The 23,811-nt window shown below is 42.4% G+C and overlaps 1 protein-coding gene across 1 annotated transcript in view; it reads right to left on the reverse strand.

Moving 5' to 3' along the window:
* Positions 1-23,811, reverse strand: part of LATS1 (large tumor suppressor kinase 1) — a 115,396-nt gene that overhangs the window by 17,405 nt on the left and 74,180 nt on the right. The window contains exons 3-5 of the mRNA XM_088456203.1: positions 20,362-20,516; positions 15,282-16,758; positions 6,836-7,418 (exon numbers count right to left, since the gene is read on the reverse strand). Of these exons, the coding sequence (XP_088312329.1) occupies positions 6,836-7,418; positions 15,282-16,758; positions 20,362-20,516 (2,215 nt within the window). The remainder of the gene's footprint in view (positions 1-6,835; positions 7,419-15,281; positions 16,759-20,361; positions 20,517-23,811) is intronic.

Genomic DNA, 23,811 nt, shown 5'->3' on the forward strand with positions numbered 1-23,811 from the left:
AGTATTCATTCTTGGAGTTCTCAATTCGAAAGCGGACTTCATCAGTCGTCACAATGTGTATTCCGGGGAATGGTCTCTCCACCCAGAAGTCTTTCAACTCCTAGTGAGCAAATGGACCTTATCAGAGGTGGACCTCATGGCCTCCAGACACAATCCCAAGCTGCCGCTAAACGGGTCCAGAAAAAGGGATACTGAAGCAGCCTTCGTAGACGCCTGTAGAGCAGGGCTTGACAAATTTTTCTAAAATCAGGATGAAAGTGTAGGAGCCAGACCCCCATCCTCCCAAAAAATTACAGGAGTGAGGAGCACAGCTCGTGTGTTATGCAACTGTTATACACACTATACTTAGTCCACAAAATGGTCACAGTTGAATGGATACAGTAAATGGAGGCCCCCTCACTGCTCTGCACAGCTCCCTTGCTCCATCCCCCACCCTCCAGTAATAAAGGACCACATTTCACATAAAATAATGGTGCCAGAAAGTACAACAAAACCACCCTCCTCCCCTCCTGATCACACCCACAGACCATACTACCGGAGAGCTCTATGCAGCCGGAGATAGGAGACCGTAGGCAGCCGGGATGTACAGGAGGATCAGTATAGATTGGGACAGACAGCAGGGATCAGAGCAGGCCAGGATGCAGAGGAGTAGTCAGCGCAGGCCGGGAAGGACAGAGGCACAGCAGTCACCGCAGGCGACACTCAGCACATGCACTCCTGTGTATGATAGGAACACCGCAATACTATAGGCACAAATGTCCGCCAGAGCCAATGAGGATCTGCTTCCTCCCTCACTACAAAATCTAGTAGCCAGGCAGCAAAATCTGGTAGCCATGGCAACCTGGCCCCCAGAATTTGTCGAGCCCTGCTGTAGAGTGTGGCATACATACTTCCAATGGTGTTATACCAAGAGCTATGACCCTCAGGTATTTCAGGTTGCTAGAGTCCTGGTTTCCCTCCAAGCTGGATTGGACCTCGGACTCCGCCTTACCTCGCTGAAAGTGTATGTCTCACCTCTGTCCATCTGGTTCCAGCGTAGATTTGCTTCACTGCCGGATGTCCACACCTTCCTTCAGGGTGTCCTCTGTATACAACCCCCCTTTGTCCCTCCTGTGGCTCCGTGAGATTTGTCAGTGGTTCTCCAGGCCATGCTAAGCACTCCGTTTGAACTCTTGGAATCTGTGGAGCTCAAGTGACTCACAGCAAAGACTCTTTTCCGCCTAGCTATGGCATCCGCCTGTAGGGTGCCAGAGTTAGGGGCGCTTTCCGGTCGCTCACCATTTCTGATCTTTCACCAGGACAGGGCTGTTCTTTGGACTCACCCTGGTTTCCTTGCCAAAGTTGTTACTCGCTTCCATATTAAATGAGGAAATTGTAGTCTCAGCCTTCAAATCACCAGACCTCGCGGCTAGTAAGGCCTCCTTAGATGTGGTCAGTGCTCTAAGGATCTACGTGGATCGTACCAGTTCTCTTCTGAAAACAGACTCCCTATTTGTGCTATATGGATTTCACAAGAAGGGATGGCCAGTCAATAAACAGCCATGCAAAGCCATCTGGCCAATGTCTATCTCAAAGGCTTACACACAGGCAAACATTCTTGTACCACCGGCTACTGTCACTGTTCATTCCACTCGCTCTGTGGGTCCCTCGTGGGCAGCCCGCTGTGGCGCCTCAGCTAAACAGCTTTGTAAGGCGGCCATGTGGTCTTTGGTCCACAACTATCGTAGGTTCTATTCCTTCGATACATTTGCCTCTCAGAGATTCTTCGTTTAGATGCAGGATTCTCCTCTCAGCTCAGGAGCGTCCCCACCCTTGAATAACTGCTTTGGGATGTCCCCAAGGTCCCTGTGGAGCCCTATGGACTCTGAAGAAGAAAATGAGAGATGGTAAAATTTACCTTTGTTAACATTCTGTCTTCAAAGTCCATAGGGTGAACAGGGCACCCGTCCTGACACACCTGGCTTCACATGGGCTAACTTTCCTGGTCATCGGTTTCTGTCCTTGTAAGAGAGATTCTTGTGTGTACCAGTCTTCCTTCTCTCCTTTGCTCCTCCTTCGGTGGGCTTGTTAACAAACTGACACACACACTGCGAAAGTACAAGTTTATTAACACATACATGCACACACACATTCACAATCACTCATACTCACCTAGTATCCCTGTAGCCATTCACGTCCGCGTGTACCTGTAAAAAAAAAAATAGAAAAAATTTCCACACTCACCTCCTCCTATGCGTGGATCACGTCCTCTTCTTTCCATGTAGGTATACACAGGCTTGGCCAAACAAACCAAAAACAACCCGGACCAGCAGACATTAGTACCGTCTTCTAAGGATAGTACTACCCGAATGACGGCTCAGCGGAGGGATTTCACTATAGAATTCCCGATGCAGAGTGCTCATTGGCTGAGAGAGGCGAGCCTTCGGCCTCTCAGCCAATGAGCGGTACCCACCATTGACTTCAATGGGTAGTACTGTCCTTATAGCGTGATACTAATGTCCGCTGGTCCAGGTTTATTCGTTATTTTGTTTTGCCAAGCCCGTGGATGCCTAGAAGGAACAAAAATGGATGTGATCCACGTGTATAGGAGTAGAGTATGGAAATTTTTTTTTTTTTTTTTTTTTACAGTACACGTGGATTATCTACTTGGAGAAGTGGGCGTGAATGGAAATAGGGATACTAAGAGTATGAATTATTGTGAATGTGTGTGCGCATGTGTGTGTGTTAATAAACTTGTACTTTCACGTTGTGTGTGTGTAATGTCATTTTTTTTTAAATATTTCTTTTGCAGTGGAACTACAGGTACTAGCAGGCCTGTAATGCCCCTCATGCTAGTACTTGTGACTAGCGATCAGGGGTAAAACTTTGGCCAGGGGACCTGCTGAAAGGGTTCCCCTGTCTGTGGTAATACTCCCCCGCTAGAAAAAGTTCAGTGCTGGTTATGGATAATACAAGGGACCCGCTACGCTTTTGTCCCCTGTATTTCCAAAACCAGAACCCGGAGCCCAGTGCTGGTTGTGCTAAATACAGGGGACCCTTACATCGTTTGTTCCTGTATTTTGCACAACCAGTACTGGGTCTCCAAAGTCAGGGGCTGGTTGAGCTTTGTGAGGGGGAAGGGGCGTCTTTTTTTTTTTTTACACAGATGCACGGACGGATCACACTGATCCGTCCAGCATCCGTGTCTTTTATCACAGGTGCTTGCCGCACAGATCGCACTGCATCTGTGTCTTCCATGACATTCTTAATTGTGCGTACACACGAAACGATGTGTGACAAAATGTGAAAGACAGGTCATGATCTTTCTGCATGTTGAAGAGATCACCGACCACGACCAGCAAACAGCGGCAGAGCGCATCGGCATCATGCCTACACATGGCACTTTTTAAACGATTTGTCGTTCCTATCGGTCGAAAAACGGCAATATCATTTAAAAAAATCGTACAGTGTGTAGGCACGTTAACAGACTACATCCAAAACAATGTGGCAAGAACTGCATATTAAGTAATTGTCCAATCAAACTAACAATCTATATAACTAGTTTGCTCAGTCGTGGGAGAAAATTAAATTTACCCAGGAGGGTATGATCTAAAACCAGGTAGATTTTCTTACATTGTGCACAGCCACACATCGCATGAGGGTACAATGTAACATCGCACTGAATTGAATCTGTCCCTTAATATGCATTTCTTATGTATACCTTGCTATAGTATATTGATGTTCAGATTTCTTTTAAAATAGGATTTTGGTACTTACCAATAAATCCTTTTCTCCGATTACACAGGGGACACTGGAGGCTTAAAAACAGTGGGGTATAGACGGTGTAAAGTGGAGCTGGCACTTTAAATTTTTAAGAAGTGTGACTAGCTCCTCTCCCTCTATACCCCCCTCCAGCCCGTGTCTTAGCAAACTGTGCCCGAGGGGAGCTGAGAAAAAACAATCAGAAGAGGAGGAGGCGAAGCAAGAACACAGAACATATGAAAAGGTTGAAAAACAGTAACACAACCAGAGATATCAAACCATTCTCTAACAGTTATAACATAAAATTACCCCAACCCTGGCAGGAAGGAACAGAGCAGGGCAAGCGTCCAGTGTCCCCTGTGGAATCGGAGAAAGGGATTTATCCGTAAGTACCAAAATCCTATTTTCTCTTTCATCCACTAGAGGACACTGGAGGCTTCAAGACAGTGGGGACGTCCCAGAGCTCCCATCACGGGCGGGTGAGCGCTGAGAAGCCTGCAAGACAAACCGGCCATACTGCACTGCAAAGGCCGCAAACGTGTCAAATCTTTAAAAAACGTACAAAAGTATGCCAGCCAGACAAAGTGGACAGAGACCAACGATGTCGAAGGACCATCCTCACCATCTCCTGAATGGATTTTACCTTTTCCAGAGGGAGGAACACTCGCTGACATAAGGTGTCCCTGATCATTCCCAGAAACTCCATCTTGAAAATCCTTAGGTAAGGATTGAGATCCTTCAAGTTCAGAATAGGTCTGACCGAACAGTCTGGCTTCGGAACCACGGAGAGACTGGAGTAAAAAACTTTTCCGGTCTGATGTCCGGGAACGTTGACCACCACTCTGGTGTATAGAAGCTTGTCTATATTTTGCTGTAAAACGACACTCCTGTAGTTGGAAACTGGCAAACCTGTGGTAAAAAACCGAGGTGGGGGTTGAAACTGAAAGTTGAGCTTGTATCTCTGAGTGATGTGATCCCGGACCCAAGCATCCATACAAGATTCCATCCATACTTCTCTGAAGTCCCGAAGACGCACTCCCACTCTGGGGTCCCCCGGGAGAGAGGGAAGCCAGTAATGCACTAGACTTGGTAGTGGATTTAATCTCAGATTGATGAGATGTAGATGTGGCTCTGCCCCGTCCTCTGGAACCACGGGAAGTAGATGGTCCTCCTCTGAAACGACCACGTGAATGTCCCGGAGTACGAAAGGACCGAGATGATGGTCCCGAGTAAGATCTTCTAAGGGGGGAGGAGCCGCAGATGGAATATAAGTGGATTTACCTCCAGTAGCTTGAGAAATCCATTTATCTAGTTCCTCTCCAAACAATACACTTCCCCGAATGGAAGTGCTTCCACAGCTTTTAGATTCTGCATCTGCCTGCCATTGTTTAAGCCACAGCACCCTATGTGCTGAAAATCGCCAGAGCTGAAGTCCTAGATGCGATATTGCAAAGGTCTTTGTACGCCTCTCCCAAGTAAGTTGCAGCTTCACCTATATGCTCTGCTAACGGAATAAGCTCCTCCACCGGCAGCTGTTCTCTCATTCCATCAGCCAATTGTTTTGCCCAAAGCTCAGAAGCTTTGTTAGACCAGCAGCTTACAATCGCAGAGCGTAGTGTCACCCCTGCAGCTGTGTAAATGGATTTGAGAGTATTCTCCAATCTCTTGTCCGATGTGCCTTTCAGAGACGTGGCCCCAGGAACTGGCAGCGTAGTCTTCTTAGACAGTCGCAATACTGATGGATCTACGGTAGAGGGAGTCCCACAAGATTTCCTGCTGCTATCTGCTGGAAAAGGGTAAAAGGATAATAACCACCTGGACATCTGAATTTTTTATCTGGATGTTCCCAAGCTGACACCAGAAGAGAATCCAGCTCTTCCGATACCAGAAAAGCAACAGTCTGTCTTTGTTTCTTTAGAAAGTAAGACTGTCGTGCAGGAGTTGAGTGCTCCTCCTGAATCTGCATTACCTGGCGGATTGCAAAAATTAAAGCCTCTATACCCTAGGACACCGGCCAAGACTCCTCCTGGAGTTTTTTAGGCATATCTGGAGCATATTCTCCTTCTTATAAAACTGGCATACCCTCATCCTCCGAATTGTCCGACTGAGGGCAACAGTCTTTTTTGAGACCTGATGATCCCGTAGTGGTACAGGAAATAACCATGGCTTTGGAAATACCCTCCATGTATTTCACTAAGGTCCTCGCCCATGATGCCTATTCCAGCACTGCTGATCTGGAAGCCTCTCTTTCTTTCCGAGAAGCCTCCAGCTCAGCAGAGAGAGATAAAGGATGTAACCTGCGCCATCCATGGCGGTGGTTCGGACATCCCTGCAGAGTAAGATGACTGCCCCTGTGTAAATTAAACCGCACATTTTTTTGCAAGTAAATAGTTTCTGAGATGCCTTCAGAGCCTCTGCCAGTCATGCTACATACAGACCCCACACAAGCAACATAAAAGTTTAGTGAAAAAGGTCAAAAGAAGAAACAGAGTCAGGAGAGAGTCACACTTGCCCAAATAGCGCTCCTAGCAGTGCCAGAAACCACTAGGCATAGGAGGAAATAATCAATGATATATGAGTAGTTACTGACCTGCCTTAAATGCTCTCCGGACCTGCCTAAATACCACTGTCTTACTTTCAGTCCAGGTAGGCTATCAGTTTCCTGTAGCACCCATGGAGCAAATAGGCAGTGGCAGATGCTTCCTGTTTGTCCACAACTTCAGCGCAGCAGCGCTATGATAAAATCCTAACACCCATAGGAGAACCTAGTATACACAACCAGCTCCACTTGGGCACAAGCTAAAACTGGGGCTTGGAGGTGGGTATAGATGGGGAGGAGCTAGTCTCACTTATTAAAAATTTGAAGTGCCATCTCCACTTCGCACAGTCTATACCCTACTGCTTGAAGCCTCCAGTGTTCCCTAGTGGATGAAGGAGAAATATGTAATGTTTTACTGATCATGGTCCAACAACTTGTCTGAACAATCAAGGCAATTGCCTTATTTTAGTCAAACACTGCTTGGCCTTCTCTAGAAATGTGTATTTTCATATATCTTGATGTTACTACATTATCTTAAAATGTATTAATACTTGCCACTCTGATAATATTTTGAGTCATGTGTCCACCGAAAACCAGTGCACAGCCCGAAATCTGTGAGCTTTATGTGGCCATCACGGTCAATAAGGATATTGTCAGGCTTGATGTCACGGTGAATGAAGCCCATTTTATGAACACTCTCAACAGCACAGGTAAGCTCTCCTATATAGAATTGGGCCAAGTCCTCAGGGAAAACTTCCTTGCGAATCAGGAGGCTCATCATATCACCACCTGGAATGTAATCCATGACAAAGTATAGGTTGTCCTTGTCCTGGAAAGAATAGTACAGTCGTACTACCCATTCATTGTCTGCCTCAGCCAAGATGTCTCGTTCAGCCTTGACATGGGCTACTTGGTTGCGTAATAAAACATCCTTCTTCCGTAAAGTTTTCATTGCATACAAAGCATTGGTATCAGTCTTTCTGGCTAAACACACTTCTCCAAAAGCACCGATTCCAAGAGTCTTGATTTTAACAAACATGGATTTATCCATTTTGGCTCTCTTAAGCCGGATGTAGTTCGATTCCTTCTGACACAGCATTCTCCTCATTTGGTCTTGGGCATTTGCTGACAGTCCAACCTAGTAAATAAAAAAGTCAATTATTACATGAAAACATGTTTGATAAAGAGCCTATCTACATAATTTGTTTAGGTCTGGATATCTTTTTTAATTTATTGTGTGGCCAATGCCAGTACAGAAAGGTCAGTTTATTTTAGTATTGTAACGCTCTTTAATGCTTTTAATTAAAGAGCACAGTCTATGATGATGTAGAATGACTATCTTAACAGCTTTATTAAAGGCTAATTAAATTTAAACTAAGTTTACTAATTTTCTAATCAGTTAAAATACAGATGTTAAGGCCATGGGTTAAGAATTGACCAAAATAATTATCCATTCAACAATACCCAATAGCATTAAAAGTTATTTTGAAGAGGAGAGCATAAAATATTTCAAATTTGCTGTCCTATAGGAAAATATGGGAAGAGCATCAGCCCTCAAAAGAAGACGGACTTTCAGGCTGATGTACCAGTCATGCATGGCATCACAATAGATTATAGCTTTCCCAGCATCGCAAAAATCTCAAGCACTGTGGCCCGTTCATATAATGCAAATTCAAAAATAAAATTATTAAAATGGGGATAAGTGGAAAACAACATAAAATAACCATTTCAAATAGTTTAGACATGTACGGCATACAGAATGAGTAGTTGTTACATGGTTGTGCACAATAAATGTGGAACTGCAAGCTTAGACATATTGAGTCTTATTATTTGTGAAAGTTAATTGTGCAGGACTTTGTGGGACAGTCAACCCCATGCTTACGCTCATCACGTAGGATACACATGCAGCGGCCAAGAAAGATCATGCCATTGTTAACACAGCACCACGGCGCTGAGATTTACTTGCCTACCCAGTAATGGAGGCTTGAAGAGCTCAGCCAAGCTCCAACCTTAACTGTTTAAACCATCTGTTAGTGAGTGGGGAAAAAGGGAGAGAGATAGAAAAGCTAAGAGAAGACACAGATTGAGGAGAAAACGTGGTGAAATCAGCAAATAAAGAGAATGATTTTTTTATAAAAAATTTTTACTAACTTTTCTCAAGGCCTTTGTTTAAAACACAATCTGTTACTTAATGGGGTATTCATGAAAGCTTGGAGAAGATAGAATTGTGAGAGATGCTGGGGTCTATGTACTAAGGGGGTACCCAATTAGCCCTGAACATTGTTATTTATTATAATTTATTGTTCAAAAACGAATAGATAGCCGGGATCAGTGAAAAACGGGGATTTTTCACCTATTATCCCCAGTTGTTGCCAATTATTTTTTTCACCCTATCCTATTATTTTGGTCAAAATAATAGGATAGTTCTCCCGAAAACACATAGTACCCGCGATAAGTTTGCAAACCTGTGTGTTTTTTTTCATTTAGATGGTGAAAAATACGATTTTTACTCACCGTAAAAGCTCTTCCTTGTAGTCCGTCTAGGGTATGCCAGTACTTTTGGGCTAAGCGTAGTTAGGTGTGTAGTCGGACACTAGCTGATTGAAAACTGGCTCCCACCCCCTATATAACCCCTCCTCTTCCATCCTAAGCTCAGTCTATGCTTAAAGTGGGAGAAAGATCCGCAGAAGAACTGAGAAACCAGAGACCAAACAGGTATCTAGTATGAAACCAAACAAGAAAGGGATCCCGGCATCCCCCAGATGGACTCCAAAGAAGAGATTTTACGGGGAGTAAAAATTGTATATCCTTTATCATCCATCTGGGGGATGCCATTACTTCTGGGATATAACAAAGCAAGCCACTTTAGGGTAGGGAGCGTTGGAAACGACTGCTCTAAGAATTCCCCCCCCCCCCAACACTGGCATTCCTTGCGCCAAATGTGTGGAAGCGGTAAAATTTTGTAAAAGTGTGTACGGATGACCAGGTAGCTGCTTTGCACAGCTGCTCAACTGAGGCACCATGCCATACAGCCCAAGAAGCCCCGACAGCACAAGTAGAGTGTGCCCGAATTGAGGCCGGAACAGTCACATTCAAGGACAAATATGCCTGCTGAATGGCAGAAGTGACGCATCTAGCGATGGATCCTTTTGAGACAGGCCAGCCTCTTTTTGGTGCATCAATCAACACCAACAGGGAATCCGTACACCTCAAAGACGCAGTAAGGTCCAAGTAAATCCGTAACGTACGTAACATATCCAACAGTGCTAAGGGAGAAGCTTCACTAGTCACTGAATACTGGCAAAAAGCTGGAAGGACAATATCCTAGTTAATGTGGAAAGCTGATACTACCTTCTGCAGAAAGGAAGGTTTAGTGTGTAACACTACCCTATCTTCATGAAAAATGAGAAGCAGAGATTTACAATAAAGAGACGCTAACTGAGATACTCCTCTGGCCGAGGCAACGGACAAAAGGAGAACCTTCAAAGTGAGATATTGCTACGGATTCCAAAGGCTCAAACAGTGCCTTTTGAAGTGCCTCCAAAACTAAATTCAAGTCCCAAGGAGGAACCGGTGGGACATAAGGTGGCTGTATGCGAAGAACCCCCCTGCAAGAAGGTCTGAACTTCAGGAATGGAGGCCAATTTTCTTTGAAACAGGATCGATAGGGCCAAAATGTGTCCCTTAAGAGGAGGATAATCTAAAGGCAGGGCTTGACAAATTTTTCTAAAATCTAGGAGCCAGGATGAAAGTGTAGGAGCCATACCACCGCCCCCCCCCAAAAAATTACAGGAGTGAATGAAGAGCACAGCTCTGTGTGTTATGCAACTGTTATACACACTATACTTTTCCACAAAATGGTCACAGTTGAATGGATACAGTAAAATGGAGGCCCCCTCAATGCTCTGCATAGCTCCCCTGCTTCACACCCCACCAATGGCGACGCGGCCAGTCTGGAGCCATCATAATGACCGCCCACACCACTGATCGAATTCGCCGAATTACCTTTGGTAACATTACCAGAGGAGGAAAGATGTATGCCAGCTGGAACACCCAAAGGTGCTGTCATGGAATCCACCAGCGATGCCCATGAGATCCCAAGACCGAGATCCGTATCTTGGAAGCTTCTTGTTGAGTAGAGAAGCCATTAGATCTATATCCGGAGATCCCCATCTGGAAACTATTTCCGCAAACACCACCTGATGCAATTCCCATTCCCCTGGATGCACACTGCGGCGACTTAAGAAGTCCGCCTCCCAGTTGTCCACCCCTGGAATGTAAATTGGCGAAATAGCTGGAACCCAATATTCTGCCCACTGAAGGAACCCAATATTCTGCCCAATGAAGGATGTAAGAAACCTTCCTCACTGCTTGCCACCCTGCTTGTTTATGTAAGCAACTGCTGTGGCAATGTCTGATTGGATTCGCACTGGTAAATTCCTTAGATGGCATGGAGCCTGAATGAATGCACATCGAATTGCCCTTAATTCCAGTATATTGATGGAAAGAGAGGCTTCCCATACAGACCAAAGACCCTGTAAGTGCCTGTCTAGAATCACCGCCCCCAGCCTGTTAGGCTGGCATTTGTGGTGACAACAGTCCAATTTATTACTGACAATTGGCAAGCCCTGTTCAGATTTGCATCCTGATTGCCACCATCTGAGAGACTGCCGGGTCTGCAGAGATAATCTCAACATCTGCCAGTTTAATCGAGGGTTTTACTTTACCCATCGATGAAGCAATTTTTTGTAGTGGATGGGCATGCAATCTGGCGAAAGGAACAGCTTCGAATTACGCCACCATTTTTCCCTGTATCTGCATAGCCCTGAGAACTGAGATATGAGACATCTGTAAAATTGTCCTTATTCTAGATTGCAGATCCTGATTTTTTGCCTGTGGAAGAAACAAACACTCTGTGACACGGTGTTGGAGAAGACCCAAAAATATCATCCTCTGAGATGGAAATAAATTTGATTTGGGAAAATTGATGATCCAGCCGAATCTCTGGAGCATGCCTAAGGTAATCTGAAGATGATGTTGTAATATGGCTATTGAAAGTGCCCTTAGCAACAAATCTTCCAGATAAGCCAACACATTTATCCTTAGAAGGGAGATCGTGTGTGCCATAACCTTTGTAAAGACTCTGGGCGCGGTGGCCAAACCGAATGGCAAAGCCTGAAACTGAAAATGCTGATGTCCCACTACAAACCGCAGATGTTGATGACCCCTCCATACAGGAATATGGAGGTAGGCATCCTTGATAGCTATGGAGGCCAGAAATTCCTGTTCCTCCATGGAACAAATGACTGACCTTATCGACTCTATCTTGAAATTTTCCAAATGGAGGTAAGTATTTAACCCCCTGAGGTTGAGAATGGGACGAAACGACCAGTCTTGTTTGTCTACCGAGAAAAGACTGGAGTAGGACCCCAGGCCTTGCTGTAGTACCAAAACCGGAATAACTCAGAAATCGGAAAGCACAGAAATTTGCCCGTATGAGAGCCGCCTTTCTGCAACCATCCACAGGGAGAGGGGTGGAAAAGAATCTTTTTGGAACAGGACCCTCCAAATAAAATATGTAAACCCTGGTTACTATTTGGCTTACCCAAAAATCCGGATTGGATTGAATCAAAGTTTCCCGGAATTTGAGTAAGCGGTCTCCCACCAGAGGACGGGTCCCAGTCCCGTGACAGTCATGTGGACTGACCTGCTGGCTTAGCTGCAGGGTGACCGGTGTAGGCGACAGCACATCCCCTAAAAGTCCCTCTTTGGTGACCCCTAGGTACACCATGGAAGGCCTGAAAGCTTCCCCTGTTTTGAGTCAAAAAGGAACGAAACCTAGGCGATTTTGTTTTTGGTGTTGTTTTCACCTGTGACCTGAGAAATAATTTTAGTTAGTTTTGGACTAAACAAAGATCCTCCTTCAAAAGGCAACGTCTCAAAAGCATGCTTGGATTCTATGTCTGCCTTCCATATTTGAAGCCATAGCGAACGCCTGGGGGAAATTACCAAAGCCAAAATATGAGACTGTATCTGAGTAGTATCTATTAAAGCATCATATATATAGAGCCTCCAAAATCTGATCAGCTACAGAGCTAGCTTCAGACAAATCCCGATTGAAAAACAGTAATTATCTGGTTCATCCAGGGACTGATCGCCTTTATCACCAAGATGCTTGCCAGAATTGGGCGCAGCGAGACTCCTGACAAAGTACAGTCTCATTCTTCCTATCCATAGGATCTTTAGGAGTTACATACTGTGTTGTGGGAATAACAGTATTCTTGACCAACCTAGCAATAGGAGCATCCACCGTGGGTGGAATTTCCCAAAGCTTGGTATCCTCTTCCGAAAAAGGATAAAGATACTTACATTTTTTCGAATAAGAAATTTGTAATCAGGTTTTAATCAGGCTTTTTTTTATTATTTTTTTTTATATAGTTCCTAAAAATTTGAAAACTCTGGAAAAAGGATACATGTTTCTTCTTAAGTTTAAAGAAAGAAACTGAACTAGTCACTGGAAGTCTAACCAAAAGAGACAGCTACCTAAATTCCCATGGAAAAAGTGTAGCACTGATTGACTAGCAAAAACTAAGGAGAGGCTAATTAACTCTAATTCACCCATCTGCTAAATTAAAAAAAACACCTTGACTCCTAAAAGTCAAAATTCTTTGCAAAAACCAAAAAGTAAACAAATCTTATATACCCCTGTATGTTACTGCCTAAATTTCTGAGAAAAAGTGCAGTAAAAAAGGTGCTTATATATACTTCACAATACTATAAGCTCAGAAATCACCAAGTTATCACTCATAAGTAATAAACATATTAACTGCTTATCTTGTTAGCACACAGCCATCCCCCTGTATTTGCTGCGAGCTCCTCCAAACAGAACTTCAGCCACTCTCATCAGCTATGTTGCGAGGCTTTGAAGCCGCGTGAGCAACTGCCATTGAAATACCTGGGATAGGCCTGGTTGGGTGCAGCTACACCCATGGCCCAGAATGATGACGTCACCCACGGCGCGCCCACATGTGCAGCGGGACCGCATCCTTGAACCAATCAAGCCTCTCTTTCCCCAAAAGCCAGCAGCATGTTGCTGCTCTAAATTCCCTCCGGCGGTCCAGTAAGGAAACAGTCGGGGACCTGAAAGTGGCGGGTGCTGTGGAAAAGTCAGGGAGGTGTGAGACATGCTGGCTCTACAGTGCAGTCATGTGAGTAATAACATACCTGGCCGATCTGCTCAAAAGCAGCGTGCCGGGAAGCAGTACATAAAGGCAACAAGGTATTTTACACATCTGTAAAAAGCTTAGCTTCTCTTTGCTAGCGGCCCCCTCAGATGTGTGTCTGACATGGAGAGAGACCCAGGCACTATGTAGTTTGGTGAATCTCTCAGGGGCAGTCTTTAGAGTGGGATACAGAGTTCACACAAACTATTCCATCTACTCCCACTCTGATGGTATAGTGCTGGTCACCTGTTGCCAGGAATGAAGCACCCAAATAAAACAATAAAATAAAGAAATTAAACCTAACTAAAAGCTAGAATCTAGCCAGTGCCTTACTCATAGGCACTAAAAACAAGACTGAGTTTAGGATGGAAGGGGAGGGGTTATATAGGGGGTGTGGGACAGTTTTCCATTAGCTAGTGTCCGACTCCACACCTCAATATGCATGTACCATATGGATACCCCCATAAGCCTTGGAAAGATAAAGTAGAGAGATATAAAGTAGCAATCAGCTCCTGTCATTTTTCAAACACAGCCTGTAAAGTGAAAGTTAGGAGCCAATTTTGGTACCATATCCCCCGTCCACTTTATCTCTCTCCAAGTCTTAGAACATAGACCAAAAAGTACCAACCACTCTCCAAGCTTTTATGAATATCCTCCTAAATCATAAAAGATCTAACAATACAAGTTGTATAAAAATCATCAAATACTGGTTATTTTTGCCAAAATGACAAATTTAAATATATTTTAAACAGGTGCCATAAAAATGGACTTTTAAATGAAATGGAATGCAAATGTATAGGGCAGCAATTCCCAATGTTGGCCCTCAAGGCACACTAACTGTCCTGGTTTTAGTGATATCCATGACACTGCACAGATGGTTATATCAAAATAACAGGTACTAATTAAGTCACTTGTGCTCAAGTTTGGCTATACCTAAACCTGGACTGTTAGTGTGCCATAAGGACCGTGGTTGGGAACCCCTGGTATAGGGCATGTGTGTCCCTTAAGAGGACACACTATAGTGCTATATACTGTATATTACATATTTATTTTTGCAAAACTTTGCTATTACAGTATAAGTATATCCACGAACGAGTCATTTCTGTAAGTGCACAATGCACCGGACTATATTTGGGCAAGACTATATTAATATAAAGTCAGACTTAACCTTATTGATAGTAAGACACTGCCTACAACACTTCAGTGAAATCTTCTTGATAGTAAAGCAAAGTAAACCTTAATAAAATACGGTCGAGTACCAGTTAGGGTTAACGATTTGCAGGGGGGCTAGATCAGAGGTTCCCAAACTAGGTTCTCAAGGCATCATAACGGTCCAGGTTTTAAGGATGACCATGTTTGAGCACAGGTGACTTAATTAGTAACTCTGACTTTTGGTACCTCAGACTTTTGATTTAACCATCTGTGCTCAACAATGGATATCCCCAGAACCTGGAAAGTTAATGGTGCCTTGAAGACAGAGTTTTGGAACCTCTGGGCTAAATATTAAAAGCCTATTTATAATTTAAATTACGCATGTTGTCATAGTATTAGAACGTGTGATAAGTTTACTGTCAGTTGCTTCATAGGAAAGGCACACCTATAGCCGTGGTGTACATCATTTCAATGTGTTGGTGCTGGGATAACGGTCAAATTTGACCATTTATAACTTACACACTAAAACCATTTCTTAATTTCGGTCATTAACCTACATTTAAATCTAAGGCCTTTTTATAGCACAGAAAAAAAAATAAAACGAGTAGAGAAAGTAGCATTCTTACTCGCATCATCTCGTTTTCCAGCTGCTTCTTGCGGTGTAGTCTTTGATGGTGAGATTTTAGTATATTTTCCACATGCTGTTCCATGAAGAACTTAAAAGCCTGAGGTGAGTAGCTCTGGATACGAGACTCCCTTCTCTCTTCATCTCGCTTATTCTTTCTGACTGGCACAGGTGATGTAGTGATCTGTTTCTTTTCTTTCTCTGTAGTTTCCACAGTGGTCTCATTGTTCTTATCGCAGTCTTCCTGGGTACTGGAAGACAAAGGTGTATCTTCTTTGCTAGATTTTAGACCTGCCTCATACCCAGGAGTGTTTTGCTGTATTAAGTGCTTTGGATAAGGTGGTGGTGGACCTTGGTAATTTGGTGCTTCTGTTTGTGCGGGCAGCAAGCCATTGATAGGAACTCCTTCGGAGTAAAGTCCTGGCTGTATACTCTGAGTCATCCAAGAGGGATGTGCTGGGGCCAGTGCGGTTTGAAGCTCTGGCTTCAACACCCTCATGCTCTTTACTGGCTGCTGTATATGAGCAGGAGTGATTGCAGTCACAGTTGTGGCAGAAGGCTGGGAGTTAGCAGGATGCACCTGACGAACTGCCATTGGGTTATTGAAAGAATTGGACCTTACAGGGATATTATTTTGCCAAGGTGGCATCTCATGACTTCCTGGAGGCGATTGTGTTGACGAGGACTGAGGCCATGAAGTTGGGTGACTCGGCATGCCCAAGTTGTATAGCTCCATATTGTGGCTATTTCGATTTGGTGCTAGCACAGATGACGGCAAATTACCATTACTATAAGCAGAAGGTGACATGGGTCCATTACCCCCTTGCATCTGCAATGATGCATTGTTTGGACCATTTGAAATAGTATATGATGGAGGTTGGGACCTAACCATACCACTTCCCCCTTGGTGTGTTATGAATTCAGTTTGTCCATTACCATTCTGGATGCCAGGCCTCACCGAGTAACCGAACTTGCTGTTGCCAGAGGTTTGCATGATGATGGGCTGCCTTCCCACTGGAACAGAATTTATAGATCTCTGTCCTTGGGTTTGTGGGTTAAGCATCTGCACAGAGTTAATATTTGGAGGAGGATATCCCTCTTGCCAACCTCCAGATGGAACTGGGGAAATACGGGAAATAAGGAATTCCATGTTGCCAGAGTAACGCTTTGTCTGTGAGTTGGGTTCCCAGGATTGTGGCGACTGAGGTGTACCTCTAGGAGGCGGCTGTGGTGGTGGTGTAACACTTCTTACTTGTGGCGGGGGTGGAGGATTCACTCTCTGGCCATTTACTGGAATTTGTTGGGCAAAGGTGGGGAGGCCTGATCCAGACAACGGTCTTCCCATCTCCGATTGGGAACCGGGCATTTCTGATCCACCATATACAACGCTGTCAGACAATGGTGATATGTGTCTCTGTGGGACTAGAGACTCCTTTGAACCTTTCCAGCTCTGTCTGCGATTCACAGAATGTTGGATGCTACCTGCAAAAGGGAAATGCCAAATAAATTAAAGTTTAAAAGAATAAAAAATAAAATACAATGCCTTACCATTATCATTAGTAGTACATAAGTAAACTGAACAGTTTACAACTGAACAGAACAGGGATGAAACTGAGCGATTTTAAGCAACAAATAGCGGGGTATTCAATTAGTGGCAATGGGCAGCTGTGCACATCACTGCTACTTACAGTAGCACGATATAGCAGATTTCCTGCACATTGCTTCATGGTAGAAACAAAAAAGGCATCCCCCAGCACTCAGAATGATATCAGCAATAAGACTTGAAAAACTACATGGTGGTAGATAAATCAGAGATCTTAGTTGTGTATATTTGCAAAGATATGTGTAAGCCTTCAGGCCACGTCACGGCGCCTCTGATACTGGAGGTTTCTACTTCTAGGTAGAAGCCTGGGGCGCAGAACCCCAAAAAGCCAGCAAAGGCCAGCCACCCCAGGGCAGCACACTAGAGTTAAACTAAACTAAAGGTGGTAGTAAGTTTTAATAATATTATTAATAAATCAAAAGCGATGTGTTAGGGGATGATACACAGGTGAAGTGTGTAATTAAAATGCTAAATAACGTAGTATTAGTAGAAAACACATAATATTATTAATAAATCAAAAGCTAACACTTACTATATGTTTTCTACTAATACTACTTTATTTAGCATTTTAAATATACCCTTCACCTGTGTATTACCCCCTAACACATCGCTTTTGATTTATTAATAATATTAACACTTACTAACACCTTTAGTTTAGTTTTGCCCAAGCTGCAATAGAAGTGTAGGTGAAGTATTCAGATTGTGCCAACTAGATTCTACTTTGGCAGCTTCATTGCACGCACTAGTCTCCTTAAATGAGGTTAGGAAAGCGATTAAAAATTTGAAACAATCTAAATCCCCTTGACCCAGATGGACTCACTGGGGAGTATTATAAAATCTTCTCAGACAGAATTTTAAATACTCTCAAGGGAGATAAAATAATTTTGCCAGATTATTTTACTTCTGCTATACTTACAGGGAATTACAACTACCTGGGCTCATATATCTTTTCTAGATGTGGCCCAGAAAATTCACCGATTACCCGGGTACGTCTCTAAACTTATCGTTAGATGAAGTAAAATCTTTTGAGAGTTTCCTGGGAACATTTACAGGAGTCCTTGACATGTGTTGGGTTCTCAGAGGGTTTATAACCATTTTACAGGCCGGGCCCTCTACACATATCCTACAACTGAGGTTGCATGCAATTGTTTTCTCTCATTCATTTTTGATTAACTGATGGACTCTATCTCCATTTCTCTATTGCAGTAGCACTGGAAGAATTGGCTATTGTTCAACCAATCTTATTTACTGGGATTACGTTAGGTTCCATTGCACTAAAAAAAAGGGTTATATATAATGAATTGGCTACATTAGAAATGAAAGCAAATTACGATCTGAAAACATTATCTCCATGGGGTTTGAACAATGATTTTGAAATCAAATGGCTTTTATACATTTTTACTTTTTAGCCACTGTCCATTTAATGATGGATTTGCTTTTTAAAACAAAAACCTCTGGATATTTTTTTTTTTTTTTAATATATTATATTATATATATATATATATATATATATATATATATATATATATATATATATAAATATATATTACTGTTCTAGATATTGAGGATACTGGGGATCTCTGTAGAATATGGTATGAATTAATATGTTTTTTCAGATCAATATGGTGATTATATTCTAGTTTGTATGTACACTATGTGCACACAATTTTTTTTATAAGCACTTTATCAAATTATTCTTTCCTATAAATTGGATCAAATTATGAATATTAGTTTTGACCATCATTCATCATGGCAATTACGGTGGGTTCCAAAAGGAGGAACGCATACTTCCGGGATAGAACCCGAAGACAGAAGTGGGCGGACCAGTTACACACGTGGGTTTGCGTTCCATGGTATGGAACGCATGAACCCAGGAGAGGTCCCGACACATCAACGGGAGCCAGCGAGACGAGACCGCCCACTTAGTGACTTTACTAGATAGGACGTAGCCATCAGCAAGGGGGACGCTCCAGGAACGATTTACCCCGATCATGTGAGCGACCACAGAGAATTAGATAGGACAGATACATCCATAAGATTCAGGGTGCGTTCCAGAACGCCAATACTGGAAGTAAATACAGACTTCCATGATCAGTAGGATTCAGAGACTTTTAAAAGGTATTTATACCATATGGATTACAATCAAATGTGCTCATAATTAAAGTTTATGTGCTGAGGGAAGTATGAACAATGTCTGTAATTGTTATCCCCACCCCCTGACAATTGACCAATGAGAGGAAGGGTAGCGGGATAAATAGGTTTGAAATTCACCTAATGTTCACACCTTGAGAAAGACAGAGTAAAAACGCGTTGGTGGATGGTGGGAGCTGACTGTATCCAGATAGGAACATCTGAAGGGATTATCTGCACTTGTGTTAGTGTACTGATTACACCCTTGTTTTTGGTACGCAGGATAGCCCCACTCATGGTGGACATATGCTTTTTTTCAATTATTCTCTATTTGGAATAAAAATTGTACTTCACTATTGGTGATCTCATTCTTTTCCCCTATGTGCTGAAAACGAGGATCGTTGAGAGGAACTGCATAGGATGACTATGACTGATGAAGATCTTGCTGAGAATTGAAGTTTCACAAGTAGATGGATAAATGAGACAGAATTGGATAAAGTGAATAATTGAACTTTATTGACTTATGTGATCAAGAGGAGACCCATTTGAAAGCGCCTGACCCAGTGTTTTTTTGTGTATATCTGTATTTTAGGAGATAGTGATCTCCTTTGAAGTTAACTGGCAGCATTCACTATGAAGTGCAATTGTTTTCCTGTTTGAGTTGTATATCCATTGCACTAAAGTTGGCACTTTTCACAGATAATATGCTGTTTGTTTTGAACATTATTTCTGGATTTGAATGCATTGCAGGTGTAACCAGTACTGGCTAATGAGAGTGGTTTCATACCCTTGCCCCACATTCATCAGCTGTGCAAGCTTTATACATGTCATTGTCTGTAGAACAAAACATTCTGTTTGTAGAACAGAAGTGGCAAATATGTTCAGGTCAAGCATTTAATGTGTGCAGAAAGAGGTTATTGGGGGTAAGAATGCTTAGTGTGTAGAAAACTGAGTTATTAACAGTATCTACTAAAGGAAATAAATGGTGAAAAAATTAAACACATTAGCATCGTATTCCTGGAACTTCCTGCTGACGTCTCTAGACATAGACAAAAGAAATCATTTAATGATGCCCATGACAATTACTACTTACATTTGTTTTGGCTACTTTTCATTATGCCCACAGTTTACAAGAGTGGATTAGGATATACCAAAATTTACCAAAAGCTTAACCGGTGTAGCAGCAAACTGTATCCTCGGAAGCAAGAGGAAAAAAAAAAAGTCGTGGGTTGTTTTGTGTTAGACTGTAACCTCCAATTCGGCATGGATGGATGTGAATGATTACATATTGTCTGTACAGTGCTGCATTGCAAAAATGATTGGTGCTATACAAGTAATAATTCACCACCTACCTGGAGGCTTCATTGCAGCGTTGAGAGGCCTTGATGCAGGAGAGACTTGTGGTTCCCGATAGGACTCTTGGTAACTCATTCGGCTAATATACGCAATTGCTGCTTCTATGCTGCGACTGTTTGTCTGTTGTAAAGCTTGGACCACCATGTCCTACGTTTCATAGAGAAGATGGGGGAAAAGAATATATAGTAATTGAAATAATACATACGGTAGTCTCTCAGAAGGTGTCAGTTACGTCACAGTCAGCTATAGGCACCATAAGGAACAACTTGTATAACATGAACACTGGTGGTGTAAATGACCAATGTTCACATGTGAAGTATGTTTCATAGAGGATCAAGTTGCTATGAAGAAAAAATAATAAATTGCATAAGGCAATGGTTATAATGTCAATATGTAACATGTCAACACTAAAATGTCCACAATTTTTTTGGGTTAGACTAAAACAAGAAAAAAAAACTATGTCGACATTCCAGTGTTGTAGTGTTGAAGTGTTAAATGTCGACATTATGAGCATGTGAACGTTTCTGACCTAAAGTCCATACATTCTGAACCTATCTACTTTTCATACCGCACCCATTTTCTCTACGTTATCTGCATTCATATTCATACATACAGGTGATCGATGCTAGTGTCAAATAGCGCATTTCACAATTACATCTCCCCCTATATCATCTAGATTTAAGTTTTTAATAATCAAGTATTTATTAACAAATTCTCATCAATATTTGGGAAGTCTTGTGGACCACATTATTTTACTAACATTTGAAGGTTTCAAATATATATTTGAAGCAAAGTATTAGTTGTTGTAATAATTAAAAAAAGTACTGTCCAAGATCTACAAACTAAATAGTTTAAAACCCACAAACAATACAATGAGTTTGCAACAAAATGTAGGACCATCAGTGTGACACACCTTGGCTCACGTGTAAATAATAGTATATTTACCTATTTAAATACAAACCAATTTACTGGAAAATTTGTATTTAAAAGAAAAAATGTTTTTTTTGCAGTAAACAGTATGTAAAAAGGATAGTACAAAAGAACTTCACATCACAGACCGCAACAGTGTACACAGATAGGCTGATGGTGCGTACTACGCATGCATCGCAGTGTGAATGTGCCGTCCAGTTCTGCAATCGACAAAGCCATCGCAAAGGGAGTGACGGGATGTCAGTGTTTGGGGGTGGTGATGGGAGTGGTTGGATAAATGCAGCCGTGCCTGTCCATAAGAACGCTGCTTCCTGGTGGTGCATAAATTAGCCACTGCCACGGCATTTGCAGCTTGAGAACTCACTGCGTGCGATGAGAGTTGCAATTTCCGAGACAGGTCAGACCTGCCATAATTTTGCGTAGTGGTCCGATGTTACCGGTGTATGCGCAGGATTGCGAGGTCTTACGGATGTGCGATAGTGGGCGTCTCTATGCCAAGTAAGCAGTTGCAGACATTAGCAGCAGATCTGCGTGCTTAATAGTAGCTGCGATCCATAGTGAATCAGGACCAGTGTCTATATATACTGCCATATGAAACAACACCTTTTCCAATTATAATAAAGTTATCGCATTCAAATAACTGAAAAACAGCAGAATAAGCTTCATATTGTTAGTTTCTTAAACAGCACAGAATAATTTAGAACTATTAAAACAGAAATTGAAATATTTATTAGTAAATAATTGCGATACAGGTTAAGTCTCCCATATACAAATATTCCGAAATACGGAATATTTTTAGCATGACTGTGAAACCTTTGCTGTTTGATGGTTCAATGTGCACAAACTTTGTTTAAGGCACAAAATTATTGAAAGTGTTGTAAAAAATTTCCTGAAAGCTGTGTGTATAAGATATATAAAACATAAATGCATTCCGTGTATAGGTTTGGGTCCCTTTCCCAATATCTCATTATGGTATGCAAATATTCCAAATGACGGAATATTCCGATATCCAAAATACAACAAAACAGCACAACCAGGCGCTCCAGAATGAAAAATAAGTAAGAACAATAAATGTATGTAATTTATCTCACAGCTGCTACCCAATATTAGCCTCTAATTAAGACAATGAGTTATATAGAAATGGAAAAAGGTGAATCAATATATGGTTCACCTCTAAGGAGCGCTAAATGTGGACTACAAAATCAGGTATATTCAATATCACAATTTATTAAAATAAAATTAAGATACATATAAAAACAATTATGAGGCTAAATAAATTGTCTCACACAATACATTACACTTATGACATATAAACATAATAATAAATCACTTCATTTGGATGTCAGCTCAGAGAGATATTGTATCCAGAAAGGGGGTTAAAAACCTCAGAATCAGTATACCAACACTGGCATAAATGAAGTCATAATAGCTCCTCCTGAGAAAATACTAAATCAATGTTCCACTCCAGTGGTAGTAATTCATACGAGCCACAGTCTATGCTGAAGCAGCAATCAGTAGCAGCAAATAGGAAAGATGATATTTATGCAGACAATAGATCCCGATGTAATTACCTATCTCACTCTTGATTTAAAAGATGTTTAAGAGAAAAGTGCCGGTCCGGAGATAGCGTGGGTCCAGCTTGTGGGATGTTATCTTATGAGCGTATATCTTTCCAACCAGACCAGTAATGTTCAGTGCAGTCTCACTGCGCGCTGAAGAAGCTCTTGGACAAAAGCCGGAAAGGTCTCACTGTCTGCTGCAGCGGCTTGACTTCAAAGCAGGAGGTGTAGCAAAGGAACACTGATACTTTGAATCCAGTCCATGCAACTACCTTACTGATTGCTAAACCTTACTGATTGCTACACAAGAAAAGAGACCCGCTGCACAGTGGATAAAAGACTGACTGTGAGGAGGTGACAGTACAGTGTGTGACCAGCTGGACGTGTGGTATGAGCACATATATCCGGGCCTGTTGGGACATATTTTAATATGTCATGTTTAAACCCAGAAAACACTAAAGCAGACCTGGAGACTATGGATATTTTCTGGAAAGTAGACAGAGGGGTTCTGACAACACAGGATGAGGCCTTCAAAACTATAAAGCCCAAGAGTTACATGATGGAGTTTACAAACATACAGGAGAAAAACGCTGGGACATACAGATGCGATGAGCATAGTAAACAAGACCGCAGGTTAGAAAAATAGGAGTTATGGTATGACATACCTTTGTTAACTCCTTTCTTCGAGGTCCATGGGGTCCACAGCCATCACATTGGGGTTTATGGATTCATCCAGGCACCAAACAGCTAATCCAAGCTCTCAGCTCCCAGGATGCACTAGGTCCTCCCCCATATACCCCGCCCCTGGTCACAGGGTGTCAGTCTGTCACAAAGCCCAACAAGATAAGGCAAAAAGAGGTAAGCAGGAAGGACATATGTTCTCTAGACATTCTCTCCATGAGGGAAACACTCAAGAGATACAACAAAACTACCCATTAACACTGGGTGCGTTA

The sequence above is a fragment of the Taudactylus pleione genome, unplaced genomic scaffold (assembly GCF_031769625.1).
Source record: "Taudactylus pleione unplaced genomic scaffold, aTauple2 ptg000006l, whole genome shotgun sequence".
Taxonomy (NCBI): Eukaryota; Metazoa; Chordata; class Amphibia; order Anura; family Myobatrachidae; genus Taudactylus; species Taudactylus pleione.